Here is a 21,423-nt window from a genome sequence, read left to right on the forward strand (position 1 = left end):
AAGCGAGAGTCTACTGTATATCAACCGCCAGTGTTTGGCAGCTGTCACCCGGATAACGAAAGTGCTGGATAACGAAAAAGTTGAGTGATCAAAATTTTCGGACCTAAATGCCCACTCGAGTCTCCTAAATTTAGAGAAAATCTACAGTTGGCAACACTGATTTTTTTTCATAATAAAACCGCGCGTTTTTCTCCACAAAAATAATTATTTTCTTTATTTTCTCATTCACAATGTCAATGGGAATAAATACACTTATGAGAAATAGAGTATCACGGTAATTCTCTAACTACTTCCAACAATTTTTGGGGTATTTCCTAAAGCATTCATTCTCAAGATCTCGCAATCACTCGTTCGGTCGGAGGCTGATAAAGCGACTCATAAATTCGGCTATTACACATTTAAAGGGACTTTCACTTGGTCTCGTCTCCAGGTTTGCTTTGAAACAGTGGAAACAGGTACTCCTTGGCCATTGTGTAAGCCAGACCAATGGTCAGAGCACCGACAACAGTCCCTTGCGCCGCTACTCGAAGCTGCATCAGGAAGACACTGGTGCTCATTGTGCCCCTGTGCTTGTACTTGTAAGCCCCAATAACTCCGGCTGCCAGGAATCCAACAATACCTGCAATTGAGAGATTTTAGGGGACGTGCAGAAATTCACGGTGAAGCATCAAGGTCATTGCCAATGGATTAGATAACGATGCTATTAATCAGGCTAAATCTCACCGATAGGCATGAAGGGGGATTCCTTGGCTTTCCTAGCCAACTTGGATCCATGAGTCTCCTCTCCATAGTCCACAATTTTAGCGCTTGGAGCCATTACTTTTGGTCAGGAACTGCTAAAAAGCCACAAGAATGACCATGAACTACTTTCAGAAGCGTCTCCTTCGGATATCCCTCACCTTATTTACAGACACTCCGTCAAATCACAACACAGTCACTCTCCAAGCAAAGCTTCCACAAATATTCGGGAATTTTGAATTTTCTGGGGACCAGAAAAAAGACTTTCTAAACTTCTGAGAAATTCACATGGATTTTGATGCAATTGATGACGTCACAGTGACTTTTTGGATGCAATCAGATGGTTTATTTTTTTATCCCAGTCGAGTTTAACCTCACATTTGATTCAAAGCTACAAATCTCCAGAAATCACCAAATATTTAACTACTGACTTCACAAACTTGTTAAATATCCACGATAATGGGTTTTCTATTTACCAAATTCTTCCAAAATTTCGGATTTACTGAGAATTTTGCAAATCCGTGATTTTCCAACTCGTCTAAATACAAAATTCCACTCAAACAATCTTGACGAATATTTAACGGAAAACACAGTAGCGCGCGTTTTTCATATTTTGTCAGTGAATTATATGGCCTTTTTCATGTGTGCAAGGAAAATTTGTTTTCTTTAGTTTTTTTGTAAATTTCCATAGATTTTAAAGTAAAAATTATATGAATTCTGAAGAAATATTTTTAAGAAAAACTCCAGGAAATGAAAATGTGCAAGAAAACTATATTTATCAATTTATTGTACTGAAATTGTGGTGATAAGTGGTGAGAAATTCATCAGTGTTTAAGTGATAATATTTAGTTTTATCTTAAAAAATACATTTATTTTAGTTAAGGATATTAAATTACAGTGTATAAGTGGAAATAGAGTGAGAAAATTTGACCTAAATTTTTAAAAAATCATAAATTAATTTAGTGTAAAACCATAACCTCTAAAAACTAAATTTCTGAAATTTCTAGTTTTAGCGATAAGAAAACTAAATTCTATCTGAAATAACAATTGTACGTGTGCAAGAATATCCAGAAACAGCAAAAATGATCCTGTTCAATAACAATTCACTGGATGTCTCACAGCAACCTCTGGTAAGTCATCAATTACAAAGTATTTTTCTGATCGTTGAGCATAATCCTTTTTCAACTTGTCACCCACGAAGCATAAATGGTAGAAGATATCAAATTCTGGTCTTCGGTGACCCCCAATAAAAAATATAAGCTTCGGTCGCTTTTCTTCCTTTTTCTCCTTACCCTTTCCGACCCCTACAAAAAATATTCTTTTGGATTTTTTTCAAAATTTTCTCAATGATTTTCTGATTATATAAAACCGGAAATTTTGATATTTTGCATTATTGAAAGTCAAAGTTCAATTCAATTTGGAGGACGTATTTTACAACCGTTTTGTGGCCCTTTATGGCCTCTACACACTAGAGAAATTTATGCCCATAAAAAAAAATAATAAAAATCTTTAATCAATGCTGTTGTTTGAAAATTCGTGACCATTGAGCTTAAATATTTAGTGTACCTATAGCAAATAGTTAAAGATTTACAAAAAATATCCTAGATTCCTACAACCTTCTAAATACTTTGCGATTACAAATAAACAATAGAAAGAAATTATCTTAGGTATAGTCAGGAAAAAACATTTTCTCTATGGGCCACGGGCGTCACGGGTGACAAAATCGTCCTTAAAGAGTTAAACTTGTATTTATTTTTAATAATAATAATAATTATAATAATAATAATAATAAGGTTAAGAGTAGCAAGTAATTGATTATTTTTTCGGAAATTGTTAGCTGAATTTTTAATTGGCCTTTTCTGTTTGTTCAAGAGCTAATACTCAAACCGTAAGAAAGGTAAGAGATATTGACTTCGGGTCCCGGACAAAATCCCGAAAGCCAAAATCCCGAACGCCAAAATCCCGAAAACCAAAATCCCGAATGGGCCAAAATCCCGAATGGGCCAAAATCCCGGAAGCCAAAATCCCGAATGGGCCAAAATCCCGGAAGCCAAAATCCCGAATTCTTAAAAGTGTCATAGCTACTCCCACGATTGCACCCGCGCTTTCTGGAGGCAAAGGGAAATCTTCTGTGGCTTGGAAAATTATTCTAAACATTTTCCCCCATATAATTTCATCCCTTTCAGGATTTTAAACATTCGGGATTTTGGCTTTCGGGATTTTGGCTGCCACCGACTTCCTATTACTTTTGACCCCCCTTCTTTAAAATGATTATCCCCTCCAAAACCATGTTTTTTTTTGGTTTTTCTCAAAATTGGCCCAAGTATTTTCAATGATTTTCGGTAGTCTAGCTAGGCAAATGGTTATACAATCCTATAACTAACAAATTCCCAATTTTGAATGATTGAAGTTTAAATATATCAACCACTTTAATTTATTCGGTTATAAACAGTTATATACCAGACTCCCAGACTGGAACATCTTCTAAGGATCGATTGGATCTTGAAGATTGGATTGTGTATTAATTTCATTCTTAATGGCGCTGGCACATCTTTTCAATTGAGTAAAATTCAATCGTTTGAAATTTCACTGCTCACTCTTTCAAACTAAAATAAGATATGTTTATCTCTTTCCCACAAATGAAATTTGAAATTCAAATTGAAAATGAAACTGAAATTTCAATTTTCATTTGACAGAAAGCGATAAACATAGTTAGATAGATAATTTATTTAATCAACAATGTGTTAATAGCACGTTACAATAGGAATTTTGTGAGATGTTTGTGCTTTCGCGTCCATCGCCGTCTTAGCGTTGGTGTCTAACCTCCAGAGCGAAACGGTGGAAAAGCTCTTTCGTAGTTTGTATATGCCATGGTAAATTATTCATCAAATGTATGATAAAAAACCTTGTAGCAAAATCTTTTCACATAAAATCATATTTTATTTTGAAAGAGTGAGAGGTGAAATTTCAATCGATTGAATTTTATTCAATTGAAAAGGTATGCCTGCGCCATAAAATTCTACATATAGAGAAAATTTCTGGGATTTTTTTTTTCTCTTGGTTAAGCTCTATCCTCAGGTTTTCAGTGGAAACGGATCACCTGTTCCTCAAACAAATTAATCCCAGATGTATTAATTTTCCAAGAATTTCAATAAATCCCGATATGCATTTTGAAGATAATTTTACAAAGTAGACACGAAGACTCGAAGATGAATTTTGAAATGTGTAGAGTAGAGGGTATAGTAAAAAAATCTAAACGCTTTATCAGTTTTATTTTAAAAGCAATTTCAAGTACAAAAAAAAAGAAACTTCAGGGATATTCGCAAACTGTCCCCCTCGTAGCTTCAAATATCCTTATACGGAATGTCGTAGGTTTGAAGTCGGTCGTATTTAGTGGAATATCACTGAGGTATGCTAATGGAAGATGACAGGAATGGAACCAGAGGTATCCATCTGTATCGACGTTGATCTCGGAAACGAACTGAAGGGCTTCTGATTCGAAAACAGTTGCGATTGTATCAGTATTCAGGGGTAGTTGGGTATTCCAGCATCGAATCTTCTTTGACTGCAATTCTGCGAAGAACATTATCCCAGTCGCTGAATCAAAGACTTGCTTGAAGGCTTGTGAATGACATCCTCGGTGTCCGATTAAGAAGAATTCTAACGGATTGTATTTCAAGGGAGTTCTCTGGGGAGTCTTTAAAAGTTTTGTTGATACAATGTACTCTGAAGTACTTGAACCAGGAGCAAAATAAGCGTTTCTACTCCCAGTATTGTCTGTCCATCCAAGTGCTACATTCATAATTCCAAGTCTAAAATCATAATTGAAGTAATTGTTGAAGACCATCTGAGATTCAGTAATTATAGGTCCCATTGAAGGGTCGGAAAATGCCCAGAAACTTCCTCTTTTATAGTCGTATACTGTTAAACTGCTATCCATAGTATTTGTAATGTACAGGAAGACATCATCGCAAGATTTCCTTGCTTGATGATCTATTGCGATATAAACGAATCCAATGGGGTTCTTCCAAAAGTTATTTGGAATGTCTATTCGCCGAATTACTGGAAATTGTCTCCTTTGGCATGCATTTGAAGGTAAATCAAAAACAATAATTGCTGGATTTTGAACATTGTAAACTTCACTGACTCCATAAGAAAGCACACCGGTATCCACGACATAAAGACGATTGCACTGATCATCAATATTTGGATGATATACTGAAATTATTGAATACTCTGTAATAGGATTGGATAGTTCACTTTCGAAAAAATGAGTGTAATATCCAGCGGAATATGTTGTATAGTCACTGTTCAATTGTCGGGAGTATTTGTCAAATCCTTCGTAAAAATATGACTTCAGAGTGTTTCTTCTGTAGCTTGGAAATCCCCAAAGTTTAGGACTACTTTCTTTGTCATAGTCAGCCACACAGAAAGCATTGAGAGTTGATGGAACTCCTGCTCGAATTCTTCCAACGGTAGCCAGCATTATTCCACTTTTTGCATGATAACCAATTCCGACGACATCGTTGTTAGCAGGGATGTGATATGGATACTTTCCGATTAAGGTATCATCTGAAAGAGTTCACTTTTAATTTTCTTCAATACTTAAAGTTTAATTGAGAACCTACCTTCATAGGGCAAGTTCTCATAATATACATCCTTCCAGTAATACATTTCCTCCACTCCATAGTTCTTGTATCCTCTTATAGTATTCAAATATCCAAAAGATGCTAATATCACTAACAAAATGTTCTGCTTCATCGTCAAGCCACTATGATACTGACTTATTCAAGATCTTCTTCGGTGCTTTTATACCAAGGAGTTCTCTATGGAACGGAGCCTAGAATGCTTTATTCTTTGTACCGCACTCTCAATAACATTTCTCAGAAATTCCAGTATCCTTAAACCTTAATTTACATAAGCTGTCTAATATTTAAATTTTTGCAAAAACATATCTCTCATAAATCTTTGAAAAAAACTGGCACCTCTTGGTTGAAAAATAAAAGAATCGTATCTTGTTTTTCTGTACGTTGTGGAAATGATTTTAAGAATGGATTAAGATGTAAGAAATCAACGGGATACGTTGTGCATATATTTCGCAAAAGTAAAAGAGGACATTCCTATTTCCATATATTTTAAATTTAAAAAGAACAACGAAAGAAAAAACATAATGGGCTTTAAACTCTTGTGAGTCCGAGGTTTCAGAGAATTTTTCGTTCTCATCGTTTTTTAGTATCCACAAGATTAAAACCGATTTCATAAATCATCTGAAAATTCGTCTAACATATCGTAAAAGTTAACTAATTGATTTTAGCTTAAATTTTCTAATTCTTTTAAATAAATTTAGTTCTAGTCCGAATTGGTTTAGAACCGAACTTACAGGGGTTGAAGGTTTGATCTTCAAAATCGGAAGGAAAAGCTGTATTTAAAATTTTATGAAAAATAGATTTTTATTCATGGATTAGTGGGAGGTTAATAGCCCGTGTAAAAAAGTCAATACCCCATTGAATTATACAGAATTAAGAGGAGAGATGAAAATTAATATAACTTTTATAAATAAGAATAAAATATAATTTGAAATGAAACAAAACCTTTAAAAAATGGACAGATCACGAATTATTGGGTTCTTTGCGTTCTTTTAATTAGATTTACATTGAAAATATCTTTAAATAATTAGTGCCATATTGCGACCGTATACGTATATAAGCTGAAGTCAAAGTGGGAAATTCGATCTATTTTTTTGTTCTTCAATTTGACTTTATTTTGCCAACGTTTCGATTCTGAATGGGATCTTCTTCAAGGCATCAAAGTGCTTAGGAGAACCACCGTCAGGGAAAAGACATAAAAATGCACTAAAATTCTTTAAAAAGAATTATCAAAAATAATATAGAGTTTATTGACGATTCAAACAGATTTGTGACGGAACATCTTTAAAATCGTAATAAAAAAAATCACTTTCTTCTTGTTTTTAAGATTTATTCTCAGACACTCTGGTTCAGACGTTGCACTGCATTCGGAACACGTTTCCCAAACAGGTTACTCTCAGATGCAATATTTCTGCTAAGAATTTCCATAATACCGATTTGCATTTTGAAGATGACCTACCTTCTTAAAGTTTGGAGGTGGTCAACACAATAGGAATTTTACGAGGTAGACACAATGTTGGAGAATGAATTCACGAACTAGTTTTTCGAAGTCTGGTTTGCCAACATTCTTTTAATGTCTTTATTTTATAATCCACAAAGCATATAAACAAAAATAAATCCTATCCTCAAATATAAAAATATGGATATTCACAAGCTGTCCCTCTGATGGCTTTAAATATCCTTACACGGAATGTTGTGGGTGTAAAATTAGTCATATTAAGAGGAATATCACTGAGATATGTGAAGGGCAGATGACTAGAATGGAACCAGAGGTATCCATCTTCATCGACGTTGATCTCGGAAACGAACTGAAGGGCTTCTGATTCAAAAACAGTTGCGATTGTATCAGTATTCAGGGGTAGTTGGGTATTCCAGCATCGAATCTTCTTTGACTGCAATTCTGCGAAGAACATTATTCCAGTCGCTGAATCAAAGACTTGCTTGAAGGCTTGTGAATTACATCCTCGGTGTCCGATTAAGAAGAATTCTAAAGGATTATATTTAAATGGTGTTTTCCTGGAATTCTTTAGAAGTTTAGTTGACACGATGTATTCTAAAGTACTTGAACCAGGTGCGAAATAAGCGTTCCTATTCCCACTATTATCTACCCATCCAAGTGCTACATTCATAATTCCAAGTCGTATTTCGTAGTTGAAATAATTATTAAAAACGTTTTTCGCATCGGAAATAATAGGTCTCATTGAGGGATCGTTAAATGCCCAGAAGTTTCCTTTCTTATAGTCGTAAACAGTTAAGCTGCTGTCGAAGGTATTCGTAATGTATAGGAAGACATCATCGCAAGATTTCTTTGCTTGATGGTCGATTGCGATATAAACGAATCCTACGGGATTCTTCCAAAAATTACTAGGAATCTCTTTTCTCCGAATTACTGGAAATTGTCTCCTCTGACATCCATTTGAAGGTAAATCAAAAACAATAATTGCAGGATTTTGAACATTGTAAACTTCACTGACTCCATAAGAAAGCACACCGGTATCCACAACATAAAGACGATTGCACTGATCATCAATATTTGGATGGTATACTGAAATTATTGAATACTGTCCAATGGAATTAATTTTATCACTTCCAAAAAAATGATTGTAGTATCCAGCTGAGTATGTTGTATAGTCACTGTTCAATTGTCTGGGGTATTTGTCAAATCCTTCGTAAAAATATGATTTCAGAGTATTTCTTCTGTAGTTCGGAAATCCCCAAAGTTTAGGACTACTTTCTTTGTCATAGTCAGCTACACAGAAAGCATTGAGAGTTGATGGAACTCCTGCTCGAATTCTTCCAACGGTAGCCAGCATTAATCCACTTTTTGCATGATAACCAATTCCGACGACATCGTTGTTAGCAGGGATGTGATATGGATACTTTCCGATCAAGGTGTCATCTGAAAGAGTTCACTTTTAATTTTCTTCAATACTTAAAGTTTAATTGAGAACCTACCTTCATAGGGCAAGTTCTCGTAGTATACATCCTTCCAGTAGTACATATCCTCCACTCCATAATTCTTATATCCTTTTACAATAGTCAAATATCCAAAAAATACCCAGATCACTAACAAAACGTACTGCTTCATCGTCTAGACATCACAATACTGACTGTTTAAAATCTTACATCGTGTTTTTATATCCTATGAAATAGGATCCTACTGGACTGTTGATTGCTTCGAAAACAAGTTTTCAAAATCCCCAAGATGTTGTTGTTCAAATTTACATAAGCCCATAAGTTGCTTATTATTTTTGTTTCGCAAAAATCTGTCTCCCGAAAACTGGCTCCACAATACTCCTTTACAAAAATAGAAAAAATGCATAATGTTTCGTCATCATGACTTTGAGAATAGTTTATTTGGCGATACTATTCAAATCAACGGGAAATGTTGTGCCTTATAGAATTCGAGAATCTTTATATTAACGAATAGGGTCAATGAAACACCTCATGACCTATTAGCAATCTTTTAGTATCACTACTCTGAAAAAAAATGTTTTGTCAAATTAACAAGATAAGTTTGTAAAAAGGATGTTCTTTCATACAGAATATGGAAAAGTTTTGTCAAATCGGCAGCCAACTGGATTTTGTTAAAAGTTTGTCAAAAGGCTGTTTTTCTATACAAAATGCAAAAACAAGTTTTGTCAAATTGGTAAATAACATCCTTTTGACACAATTTCACCAAAATCCATTTGTCCGTTTAACAATTTTTTTTTTGGAGTAGGAAAACGAAATTTCAATAGGGGAAAGTGGTCTGTCTTTGAATGCGGCAGCCTTTGAATATCGTATTTTTTTCAGTTTTCTTTAAAGCATAAATTCTTATCTATTAACTATTAGATAGCTATTCATAATCCTCACAAGTCATCAAAAAATGCAGACCCTAGCTCTTATTTTCTAGGTGCTAGGGCAAAAAAAACGAAACTGAGCTCTAAACTGTAATTTTGATGTTCCACAATTCATGTGTTTTTTCATAATCAAAATAATTTTTCGAACAAATCTTCTATTGTGAGTCATAGAAAGTTATTCTTGGATGGTATTTCTCCAAATACATTTTGATTCAGATGAGACAAATTTTGTGGGTGATAAAAGTTTGCATATATTGTTTTGCGGCAGCCTTTGAATCTTAATGTTGTGTGCCTTTGAATCCTCTTTTTCCATACATTGAAACATCTGACAGCTTCCTGTCCGGGAGCAGAATAGAACTCCTACTTTGGTCTGACGAATGTCATACAAGTACTTGTAACATGTTATCTTGCTCCGGCCGGGATGTTTCAAACTGACAATCGGCAACTTCAATGGCGTTTTATTACAAATTTTCAAGTGAAAAACAGAGCTTCAGAAAAATGTAAAAAATGTTGTTGTATAATGATTTTTGACTACAGTGGTGGTTTTATTGAGTGCATTATGGTTCATGCTAATCAATTATGGGACACTTAATGTTACAGCCCTAATATTCTCAGTGAAAAATTAAGATTCAAAAGCTGCCCAACCACATTCAAAGGCAGGCCATGCAGGCTGCCTTTGAATATATCGACATCACATTTTCAAGTTCCTCACCAGGAAAAACTGAGGACTTGCGAGTCCTGAATGGGGTAAGCATAGAAGCTTAATGAACAAGAGAATTTTTTGGTGTAGTGCAAAGTAAAACTCATGTTGTAGTTTACTCTGAAAAAAATCTCAAATTTTGAACATCATTTTTCGTTCAAAGGCAGACCACTTTCCCCTACTTTACTTTATTGGAATAGGTAGATTAATGGAAAAACATCATATGACTTACATTTAATTAGATACATCAAATAAATTTCGATATTTTGACGAAAGGGCCATCAATTATTATAGATGTATTTGATTGCTTGTTTTACTTATAAATACCTATTAAAAATTCTTCTACTGAATCCATAGCCAGTATCACACACAGTCCCTTTAATAGCTTCAGATGCCTTTACACGATAAGTCCGAGAGTTTATGTTAGTTAAATCAAGAGGGACATCACTAAGAAAGCTAACTGGAAGTTGAGAAGTATGAAACCAGAGATATCCCTCCTCATCTAAATTGAGATCTATACCAAATTGCAGTTTTTCTGATTCAAAAACTACACCGATCGTATCGGGATTGAGTGGTAGTTGGGTATTCCAGCATCGAAGCCTGTGCGATTGCATTTCAATGAAAAACATGACACCGGTAGATAAGTCTAAGATTTGCTTGAAACTTTGGGAGTTACATCCGCGATATGCAATCAAAGAGAAATCTCCTGAGTTGTAGTTCGATGGTGCTCGCTTCCGATCCTTCAACACTTTGGTTGAAACAATATACTGTCCAGTACTTGCTGCAGGGAAATAGTAAGCATTCCGATTCCCTTTTTTGTCAGGCCATCCAAGAACCACATTTAAAATTCCAATTGGAAGCTCATAATTGAGGTAATTATTAAAGACCATTCTCGATTCAACTCCGATAGGATTGAAAGAAGGTTCCTTGAAGGTCCAGAAATTTCCTTTTTTGTAGTCATAGACTGTTAAGGTGTTGTCACCATAAGAATTTGGAATGTATAGTATGACGTCGTCACAAGAACCCTTTGGTTGATAGTCAAGAGTGACGTAGCAAAAACCAGTAGGATCGTTCCACAAATGATTAGGTATTTCGACTCTTCTAATTACTGGAAATTTTCGTGTTTGGCATCCATTTGACGGTAAATCAAAGACAATGAGCGCTGGATTCTGGACATTGTACACTTCAGTTGCACTATAATGTAGCAATCCGGTATCCATAACATAAAGTCGATTACACACGTCATCAATGTTCGGACGGTATACAGACACTATTGAGAAATCTTCAAGAGGATTGTAGTTTCCATAAAAGTGGTTGTAATATCCGGCAGAATACTTTTGAGCTTTTCTCCTGAAGCTTCGAGAACGGGAATAATCAGTAGTTCCTTCATAAAATGACGCCTTTAAAGTATTCTGTTCGTAATTGGGAAAACCCCAAAGATGAGGACTACTTCCCTTTTCGTAATCGGACACACAAAATGCATTGAGAGTTGATGGTACTCCTGGACGAATTCGACCAACATTAGTTATCATTAATCCACTTTTTGCATGATAACCAACGCCATAAACATCGTTGTTAGTTGGGATGTGATAGGGATACTTTCCGATCAATGTATTATCTGGAAAAGGATAATAATTTTTTTTATTCGTTCTTGTTTGTTTCCGTAATTTATTTCACCATCAAGAGGAAGATCCTCGTACATCACTTCCCGCCAGTAATACATTTCTTCCACTCCATTGTTCTTAACTCCACCAATAGCACAGAATAAAGGTAGAACCACACAAAATTGAATAACTTTCTTCATCTTGAGATGCCACAGCAAAACTGACTTCTTCTAAAATTTTGTGTGTGCTTTTATACTGCAAAAATCAATCTAAAAGCATTTTGTAATAGATATAGAGGAAAAATCTAAAATTTGCATCTAAATCGCCTTCACAAAACACCGTTTTTTTTATATAAAACTTTAATATCATGAAATTCTTTTTCTATCAATTTTATTATCCCATGCTTAAAATCCATTGATAAGGTACAGACAAATAATTTTAAAATGGGTGAGCAAAAGCGAAGCGCTGTGATCCTTCATTCTGAATTTTACTAGTAATTCGCATACAATTTATTCTGTACGAGAGAAAAGTTATTTCTGGAACATGATGTTGAATATGCAGTGAAAGAACATTATGGCATTTCAGTACTCAATACTACAATGTGTTAATTGAACACCAGTAATACAAATTCCATTATTTTCTCGACACATTCATTCTCAAATAATACCTACAAGGGATGCTAAAACAATTCTTCCATATACACCATCAGCATTAAATTCGTGTCATAGACTGTGTTGCTTCACCCCCAACCTGTGCATGTTTTCTCTTTCTTGGTTATCAAGTTGTTCAAAGTTCAGTTCAAAGTTCAAGTATTTGAGTCAGGGACAATAATTGTGTTCACGTGTTCGAACATTAACTCAAATATTTTTGTATGTTTTTTTACTGTTCCATTTTTACAGAGAAAGCAGTAATCCCTCGATTTTTCACCCACCTCCCTCCGAAATTTCCATTCTCCGCGAACCACTTTTTTCTTGCCATATTATTCGCGTTTGAGATGATCTCGGAGAAGTGATGTCACATTGATCGTCCGTACGTCCGTCTGTATGTTATCTTTAGGCCAAACGGTCAGAGATATAGTCTTGGAGCTTTCGAGGGACCCTCCATAAACCAAACTTCACATCATTAATACAACCTTTAATTTTGTCCTATCCCTCCCCTTCCCTTCCAAAACCATGTTTTTTGGACTTGTACGATAACCGATTAGAAACGTGATTCGAAACACGTATGTCTCAACTGAACATATTTGAAACTGGTGGAAAAATTTTGCAATTTCTGATAAGACTAAACCGGTTCCAATCAGTAATATTCCAGAATAAAAAACCGGTTGTAAACTTGGTTATAAGCCGATAAGTAATTTTCGTCAGAAAATCAATTACATTACTCCTAAGATAGTTATATGGTAAGGAACCGACGTAATAATTTTTGACAATAATCCCGTGATCGTCGGATGGGAAATTTCAGCCCAGAATAAAAAACTCTTCTTCCCAAAGCTTTCGATGCCCTACGCACCTTCTTTAGTGTCTACAGGAGCAATTTTATTACCCAAAATTAAATTACAATTATATACTTTTTCATCTTCATCTTTTTCACTCACTCGAAAAGCTCACTCCTAAGCTTTTTTGGGCGATCATTTGAGTAATTTATGAATCGTAAACGCGGTAAATGATGTGAAAGTACTTTTAAGATTCAGCATCGAAATCACGAAATCGAGTATTTTGCAAAAAATATTACACGAGAATCTTTACATTTATAAATACGTATTTCAGACAGAAAAGCTTTTTAATGAAACTGTAAATACATTTTGTTACTTAGTACATACTTTTAATCTCTATTAAAAAGCCTTGTACTGAATCGTTAACCCAGTATCACATACAGTCCCTTTAATAGCTTCAGATGCCTTTACACGATAAGTTCGAGAGTTTATGTTAGTTAAATCAAGAGGTACATCACTAAGAAAGCTAACTGGAAGTTGAGAAGTATGAAACCAGAGATATCCCTCCTCATCTAACATGAGGTCTGCACCAAATTGCAATGCATCGGATTCAAAAACTACACCAATCGTATCGGGATTGAGTGGTAGTTGGGTATTCCAGCATCGAAGTCTGTGCGATTGCATTTCAATGAAAAACATTACACCACTGGATAAATCAAAAACTTGTTTGAAACTTTGGGAGTCACATCCCCGGTATGCAATTAAAGAGAAATCTCCTGGGTTGTAATTTGATGGCGCACGTTTGCGGTCCTTCAACACTTCGGTTGAAACAATATACTCTCCAGTACTTGCTGCAGGGAAGTAGTAAGCGTTCCGGTTCCCATTTTTATCTGGCCATCCCAAAGCCACATTTAAAATTCCAATCGGAAGCTCATAATTCAAGTAATTATTGAAAACCATTCTTGATTCAACTACGATAGGATTGAAAGAGGGATCCTTAAAACTCCAGAAATTTCCCTTTTTGTAGTCATAAACTATTAAGGAATTGTCACCAAAAGAATTGGGAATGTATAGTATGACGTCGTCACAAGAACCCTTTGGTTGATAGTCAAGAGTGACGTAGCAAAAACCAGTAGGATCGTTCCACAAATGATTAGGTATTTCGACTCTTCTAATCACTGGAAATTTTCGTGTTTGGCATCCATTTGAGGGTAAATCAAAAACAATGAGCGCTGGATTCTGAACATTGTACACTTCAGTTGCACTATAATGAAGCAATCCGGTATCCATAACATAAAGCCGATTGCATTTGTCATCGATATTTGAACGGTATACATTCATTATTGAGAAATCTTCAAGAGGATTGTAGTTGCCATAAAAATGATTGTAATATCCTGCAGAGTACTTTTGAGCCTTTCTCCTCAGACTTCGGGAACGGAAATAATCAGTAGTTCCTTCGTAAAAAGATGCCTTTAAAGTATTCATTTCGTAGTTGGGAAAACCCCAAAGATGAGGACTACTTCCTTTGTCGTAATCGGCCACACAAAATGCATTGAGAGTTGATGGTACTCCTGGACGAATTCGACCAACATTAGTTATCATTAATCCACTTTTTGCATGATAACCAACGCCATAAACATCGTTGTTAGTTGGGATGTGATAGGGATATTTTCCAATCAATGTATTATCTGGAAGGGGGTATTATAATTGTTTATTCGTTCTTGTTTGCTTGTGGCATTTATTTTACCATTAAGAGGAAGATTCTCGTACATCACTTCCCGCCAATAATACATTTCTTCCACTCCATTGTTCTTAACTCCACCAATAGCACAGAATAAAGCTACAAACACGCAAAATAAAATGACTTTCTTCATCTTGAGGTGCCACAACAAAACTGACTTCTTCTAAAGTTTTGTGTGTGCTTTTATACTGAAAAATTCAATCTGCGACGAGTTTTGTAAAAGTGATTATGGAGAAAAGAATTCATATTTTTTTATGTAAATCACTTTTATAAAATACGTTTTTCTCCCAAAAAATACACATCATGAAATTCTTTTACCATCAATTTTATTACTCCAAGGCCTAAATCCATTGATAAGGTACAAGCAATTAATTTTAAAAGTGTGATCAAAAGAAAGCGCTGAGATTCTACATTCTGAATTTTACCTGTAAATCGTATACAATTTATTTATTCAAGAGATAACGACTATTGAAGAAATCTTGAAATGAAAATATGGTCAAATGATGATACGAAAAATTCTTCGAAGAATAAATATGCTTGAGAATTTTATCTGATACTGTACCTTGAAAAATGCTTTTGCAACGATTGTTTGGACGGTTTGGACAGATCATGTTGTTCAAAATTCAAGGATCTGAGTCAGGGACAAAATCTTCGTGTTTCAGAAGATTACTGAGAAATTATGTCTCGCTGTTTGTCAGTCTATCCATGTATAAGTTATCATTTCTACAGTCCAAAAGGTCAGAGATAGAGACTTGGGACTTTCGAAGGACCTCTCCATAAGTTAGTCTTCATATCTTTAACAAGTATTATCTATATTTTTCCTTCACCCTTCCCGTTTACTCGAAAGCAGATTGCTCAAAAACACGTCGTAGGATTTTCTTTGCATTTGTTAATTTATTTTTTTTTTTATTTTTGAGGTATTGTATAACATCGAAAACACGAGTTCGAGTATTTCGCAAAGCATAGGTCGCTTTGCCGCCCCCCCTTTATTCTGCAAAAACAGCAAAAATATGTCTCCCAAAAATCTTGAAACTGGCTCCACAATACTGCTTCACAAATAAAAAAAAATCACATCAAAAAAATGTTCATCATCATTTTTAACCATTTTCAACCGCCTATACATATTCGGGCCACGAGAGACAGAAAATTTTGTTTCATATGAAAATCTTCAGTTTCGTAAATAAAGTTTATTAAAGAAATTGTGGATACATTTAATTACTTATTTTACTCATAATTTCTAGTAAAAAAATCTTCTACTGAATCCATAGCCAGGATCACATATAGTCTCTTTAATAGCTTCAGATGCCTTTACACGATAAGTTCGAGAGTTTATGTTAGTTAAATCAAGAGGGACATCAGTAAGAAAGCTAACTGGAAGATGAGAAGTGTGAAACCAGAGATATCCCTCCTCATCTAACATGAGGTCTGCACCAAATTGCAATGCATCGGATTCAAAAACTACACCAATCGTATCGGGATTGAGTGGTAATTGGGTATTCCAGCATCGAAGTCTGTGCGATTGCATTTCAATGAAAAACATTACACCAGTAGATGAATCGAAAACTTGTTTGAAACTTTGGGAGTCACATCCCCGGTATGCAATTAAAGAGAAATCTCCTGGGTTGTAGTTTGATGGTGCACGTTTGCGGTCCTTCAACACTTCGGTTGAAACAATATACTCTCCAGTACTTGCTGCAGGGAAGTAGTAAGCATTTCGATTCCCATTTTTATCTGGCCATCCCAAAGCCACATTTACAATTGCAACTGGAAGCTCGTAATTGTGATAATTAAAGACAATTTTCGATTCCGCAGCAATAGGATTGAAAGAGGGAATTATTAAAAGTCCAGAAACTTCCTTTTTTATAGTCATAGACCGTTAAAGAGTTGTCACCGAAGGAATTTGCAATATACAGTATGACGTCGTCACAAGAACCCTTTGGTTGATGATCATGGGTGATGTAGCAGAAACCAGTAGGATCGTTCCACAAATGATTAGGTATTTCGACTCTTCTAATCACTGGAAATTTTCGTGTTTGGCATCCATTTGAGGGTAAATCAAAAACAATGAGCGCTGGATTCTGGACATTGTACACTTCAGTTGCACTATAATGAAGCAATCCGGTATCCATAACATAAAGTCGATTACACACGTCATCAATGTTCGGACGGTATACAGACACTATTGAGAAATCTTCAAGAGGATTGTAGTTTCCATAAAAGTGATTATAATATCCGGCAGAATACTTTTGAGCTTTTCTCCTGAAGCTTCGAGAACGTGAATAATCAGTAGTTCCTTCATAAAATGACGCCTTTAAAGTATTCATTTCGTAGTTAGGAAAACCCCAAAAATGAGGACTACTTCCTTTTTCGTAATCGGCCACACAGAAAGCATTGAGAGTTGATGGTACTCCTGGACGAATTCGACCAACATTAGTTATCATTAATCCACTTTTTGCATGATAACCAACGCCATAGACGTCGTTGTTAGTTGGGATGTGATAGGGATATTTTCCGATCATTGCATTATCTAGAAAAGGGTAATAATTTTTTTATTCGTTCTTGTTTGTTTCCTTAATTTATTTCACCATCAAGAGGAAGATTCTCGTACATCACTTCCCGCCAGTAATACATTTCTTCCACTCCATTGTTCTTAACTCCACCAATAACACAGAATAAAGGTAGAACAATACAAAATTGAATAACTTTCTTCATATTGAGGTGCTAAAAAATAACTGACTTCTTTCAAAATTTTGTGTGTGCTTTTATACTGCGAAAATCAATCTGAAACAAGTTTTGTAGAATAGAGGAAACATATCTAAAATTTGCTTGTAAATTACTTTAAGAGAATACCGTTTTTTGAATAAAACTTCACATCATAAAATTCTTTTACTATCAGTTTTATTACTCCACGGTTTAAATCTATAGATATGGTACAAGCAATTAATTTCAAATGAGTGATCAAAAGAGAAGCGCTGTGATTCTACATTCTGAATCTTACTCGTAAATCGTATACAATTTATTTGGAAAATTCAAAAAAGAGGTAGGGTAAGTGTGCCAAATTCCGGTCAGCTTGCAATTTTGGCCACCTTTTTTGGTCCTCGAATTTCCATGAACTTTTAGACTTTACGTACTCTAGAGATTATACAACGCAAAAGAATAACAAAAAATGTAGCTTCGACAAACGAGATGACGTGAAAAAGATATTGGAAGAATTCCTGAAGGGCAAGGAACTATGAGAATGAAGGTGGCCGAAATAGGGTACCAAAGCTATGTCTATATTTTTATTCATTTTAAAATGTATTAAGAATGATTTTAGAGTAAATAAAGACGGTAAACTCTTTACAAGGCTCCAAGCAACACTCTTTCAGAAGAAAGAATAAAAAAATCAATTTGTATTTAAAATATTGCATTTCAAACTTGAGACTTTGACGCTTGCATGCAACTATGCCGAAATTTGGCACACTTACCCTAATAACTATTATTTAAGAAGTCTCGAAATAAAAAAAATAGTCAAGTGATGATACGAAAAACATTTCGAAGTGTAATTGTATTTACAATTTCGAAATTTTTCCAAATTTTTGCTGCTTAGTTTTTTTTGTGTTCTTACTGAATGAACTTAAGGATGAGAGAATTAAAGTTTCCAAACCTTATTCCTCACTCTCCGACCTTCTTTAAATTATTAAATACATAATGAACTGTTAAGGTATCGTTTTTTCAAAGTTGTGCCCGGGAAATGCGACATTTTTTCGAAAATATACACTTTTAGAGTACAAATACGAATTTCCTTTCAGAAGGTTTTTAGGTGAAGTAGAATGGATTGTAACATTGCATTTGAACAGTAAAATATTTAATTTAATAATACAAATCGCATACTGTCCCCTTAATGGCTTCAGAAACTGTTATCCGGAACGTTGTTGGTGTAAAATTAGTCATATCTAGAGCAATATCACTGAGGAATGTGAGTGGAAGGTGGCAGGAATGGAACCAGAGATATCCATCAAAATCTACAAATATCTCAGAAACGAAGGCTAATGCCTCTGATTCATAAACAACACCAATCGTATCAGGATTTAATGGTAAATTGGTGTTCCAGCATTGCACTTGTTTTGACTGCATTTCTGCAAAGAAGATGACGCCAGTTGAAAGGTCAAATGTTTGCTTAAAAGTTTGCGATTTGCATCCTCGATATCCAATTTGGAGAAAATCCTCGAAGTTGTACTTAAAAGAAGTTTTCGGGGAGGTTTTTAGGACTTTAGTAGAAACGACATTTTCTGCAAAACCAGCTCCAGGCGCGAAATATGCGTTTCTATTTCCCTTCTTATCTTGCCATCCGAGAGCCACATTCATAATTCCAAGTATGAATTCATAATGGAAGTAATTGTTAAAAACCATTTTAGATTCAGCAATGATAGGTCCCATTGAAGGGCTGGAAAATGTCCAAAAACTTCCTTTCTTATAGTCGTAGACAGTTAAGCTGCTGTCGAATGTATTCGTGATGTACAAGAAGACATCATCGCAGGATTTCTTTGCTTGATGGTCGATTGCGATGAATACAAATCCAACAGGATTTTTCCAAAAGCTTATGGGAATCTCTATCCGCCGAATCACTGGAAAATGTCTCGTTTGACATCCATTTGAAGGTAAATCAAAAACAATTATTGCAGGATTTTGAACATTGTAAAGCTCACTGACTCCATAAGAAAGCACACCAGTATCCACAACATAAAGACGATTGCACTGATCATCAACATTTGGATGATATACCGAAATTATAGAAAAATCGTAATCACTGTAAGAGTAGTAATATCCTGGAGAATAGCCTCCTTCCTTCCTGCTTAAATTCCGAGCATAGTAAGCACTATTGTCATCGTAATAATATGCCTTCAATGTATTCTTATTATAGTCAGGAAATCCCCAAATATGAGGACTACTTCCTTTTTCGTAATCCGCCACACAGAAAGCATTAAGGGTTGATGGAACTCCTGGACGAATTCTTCCAACTGTAGTCAACATTAGTCCACTATTTGCATGATAACCAACTCCGAGGATATCGGTGTTGCTAGGGATGTGATAGGGATACTTTCCGATCAAGGTGTTATCTGCAAAATTTTATTTCACTCTTCACTTTGTCATATTTTAATTTCTATCAAACAATTGAGGAGCCCGGAGCATGAACTGGGTTTACATTTTGCACGAGCCAAAGCTGCGTTCCCATTTTAACGAGGAAGAATTGGGAATAAGAACTTTCGGTGGCAGAATTGTGAAAAGAATTTTAGGGAGCTAGAAATGGGATTGACTATCGGTGTGAGTTTGCTATATGTATTGGTGTCGCTTCTCTGTCGCATCTCTCCATGATTAGATGGGAGGCTGAAACAATATCTATACGGTACTTCTCATTCTCTATCGACAAAGATTATTTTGCACCATTTCGATTGAAAATATATTTTTCTGATTATTTTTCCTAAAATGATATGAACCAAATTTATTTTCTCAACAAAAAAAAAGTATGTAGAGTTGCTTTCGTTTTGAAGGGCTTTTTTTACAGGAATGAAAAAAAAATGTTTTTATGTAAGAACAAAACAATTTTATGATAAAATTTAGATCCTCATAAATCTTCTAAGAATTTTTTTTTTGTGATATGAGGCCATTTAGCCACAAAATTTCTCTTATATATTGGTATATATACAGTGGCGGCAACATTAATAGCACACTTCAGAAATTTCCCCAATTTGATGTTTTTATGTTACAATATCAATCTTTATACGTGATCATGCTTTATTTTTTTTTTAGAAAATGTAATGCCTATTGTCAATAAAAATTATAATTATTCAATATTCCTATCTTTTAAAACTAAGCGTTTTTGTAATTTTATGAGTTTTAAATAGCGCGCCTTCATTTTTTCTGAAAATTTTGCCTGAAACTTACTTTTGTTTTAAAATTCATTATATTCCTGTATTTTTGATCATTTTTAGGCATTAATGCCACAAATATCCGTAAAGTAAATTTATGAAAACTAAAAAATTGTGTTAATAAAGTATTTGGTACAGATATACAGTCTTTACGTAAAAAGATTAGGATAAATAAGAAATGGGAAAAAATAAATGAGCAGTAAAAAGTTAAAAATGGGCAGCAAAAAATTAAATTTTATCAGCAAATAATTCGAAATTAACAGTAAAAATATTGAATTTTTTCAGTAAAAAGTAAAATTTGGTCAGTAATAAGATAAGTTTGGTCAGTAAAAGCTTAGAATCGATCAGTGGAAATATTTGAGTTGATTAGTAAAAAATTGAAAGTGGTCAGCAAAAAAAGCAGTAAAAAATTAAAAATTAGCAGCAAAAAATTGAAAATTATCAGTAAAAAAATAAAAAGTGGTCAGCAAAAAATTAATAATGAGCAGTAAAAAACAAAAAAAGGTGATCAGTAAAAAATAAAAAATGTTCAGTAATTATTTGAGCATTGCTATATCAAGATTGTTCCCATGAATTGGTAAAAAATCGCAAAGGTTAAAATATAGGATTTTCATGGATGATTCTATTATTTTAAACGCAAGTGTATATAGAAAATTTTAAGCTCAAAAGTGAGGAATTTTCAAATTACTGCATTTATGAACGAATTTTAATATTTTTTGATATTTCCAAAATTTTTTAAGCAAAAATCTCTGGCCACTAGAAAGTACAATAACTATGCATATTATTTTTCGTTAGAGCGGAAATTATCATT

General features: G+C 34.5%; 4 protein-coding genes across 5 annotated transcripts; all 4 read right to left on the reverse strand.

Moving 5' to 3' along the window:
* Positions 1-185: 185 nt before the first annotated feature.
* Positions 186-1,291, reverse strand: LOC129798094 (HIG1 domain family member 1A, mitochondrial-like). 2 transcript variants are annotated; one of them, XM_055841067.1, is made up of 3 exons: positions 900-1,291; positions 724-833; positions 186-619 (listed from the first exon to the last, which is right to left on the reverse strand). In XM_055841067.1, exons 2-3 carry the CDS (start codon positions 815-817, stop codon positions 411-413), a joined length of 303 nt encoding a protein of 100 aa, XP_055697042.1. In that variant the 5' UTR covers positions 818-833; positions 900-1,291; the 3' UTR covers positions 186-410. The 2 variants fall into 2 exon arrangements, with proteins under 2 accessions (XP_055697042.1, XP_055697041.1); XM_055841066.1 differs by having other exon boundaries at positions 724-836; positions 900-1,092.
* Positions 1,292-3,993: 2,702 nt separating this feature from the next.
* On the reverse strand, positions 3,994-5,513 carry LOC129798055 (L-dopachrome tautomerase yellow-f2-like). Its single transcript, XM_055841019.1, has 2 exons — positions 5,367-5,513; positions 3,994-5,310 (listed from the first exon to the last, which is right to left on the reverse strand). Exons 1-2 carry the CDS (start codon positions 5,497-5,499, stop codon positions 4,049-4,051), a joined length of 1,395 nt encoding a protein of 464 aa, XP_055696994.1. The 5' UTR covers positions 5,500-5,513; the 3' UTR covers positions 3,994-4,048.
* A 1,421-nt stretch (positions 5,514-6,934) lies between these two features.
* Positions 6,935-8,492, reverse strand: LOC129798054 (L-dopachrome tautomerase yellow-f-like). The gene is made up of 2 exons (XM_055841018.1): positions 8,340-8,492; positions 6,935-8,283 (listed from the first exon to the last, which is right to left on the reverse strand). Exons 1-2 carry the CDS (start codon positions 8,470-8,472, stop codon positions 7,010-7,012), a joined length of 1,407 nt encoding a protein of 468 aa, XP_055696993.1. The 5' UTR covers positions 8,473-8,492; the 3' UTR covers positions 6,935-7,009.
* Positions 8,493-18,555: 10,063 nt separating this feature from the next.
* On the reverse strand, positions 18,556-21,403 carry LOC129799508 (L-dopachrome tautomerase yellow-f-like; the record flags this gene model as incomplete). Its single annotated transcript, XM_055843459.1, has 2 exons — positions 18,556-19,802; positions 21,289-21,403. Coding segments are annotated over 2 exons (1,362 nt in total), but the record flags the coding sequence as incomplete, so codon positions are not given.
* Between the last annotated feature and the right edge of the window lie 20 nt (positions 21,404-21,423).

The sequence above is a fragment of the Phlebotomus papatasi genome, chromosome 1, assembly GCF_024763615.1.
Source record: "Phlebotomus papatasi isolate M1 chromosome 1, Ppap_2.1, whole genome shotgun sequence".
In the NCBI taxonomy this organism is placed as follows: Eukaryota; Metazoa; Arthropoda; class Insecta; order Diptera; family Psychodidae; genus Phlebotomus; species Phlebotomus papatasi.

What these genes read in the sequence shown, in the direction of transcription:
- LOC129798094 (XM_055841067.1), bottom strand. Translation starts at nt 817, where the DNA reads ATGGCTCCAAGCGCTAAAATTGTGGACTATGGAGAGGAGACTCATGGA. An exon ending in ATCCCCCTTCATGCCTATCG is followed by an intron (nt 620 to 723) that starts GTGAGATTTAGC and finishes TCTCAATTGCAG; the next exon opens with GTATTGTTGGATTCCTGGCA.
- LOC129798055 (XM_055841019.1), bottom strand. Translation starts at nt 5,499, where the DNA reads ATGAAGCAGAACATTTTGTTAGTGATATTAGCATCTTTTGGATATTTG. An exon ending in TGAGAACTTGCCCTATGAAG is followed by an intron (nt 5,311 to 5,366) that starts GTAGGTTCTCAA and finishes GAACTCTTTCAG; the next exon opens with ATGATACCTTAATCGGAAAG.
- LOC129798054 (XM_055841018.1), bottom strand. Translation starts at nt 8,472, where the DNA reads ATGAAGCAGTACGTTTTGTTAGTGATCTGGGTATTTTTTGGATATTTG. An exon ending in CGAGAACTTGCCCTATGAAG is followed by an intron (nt 8,284 to 8,339) that starts GTAGGTTCTCAA and finishes GAACTCTTTCAG; the next exon opens with ATGACACCTTGATCGGAAAG.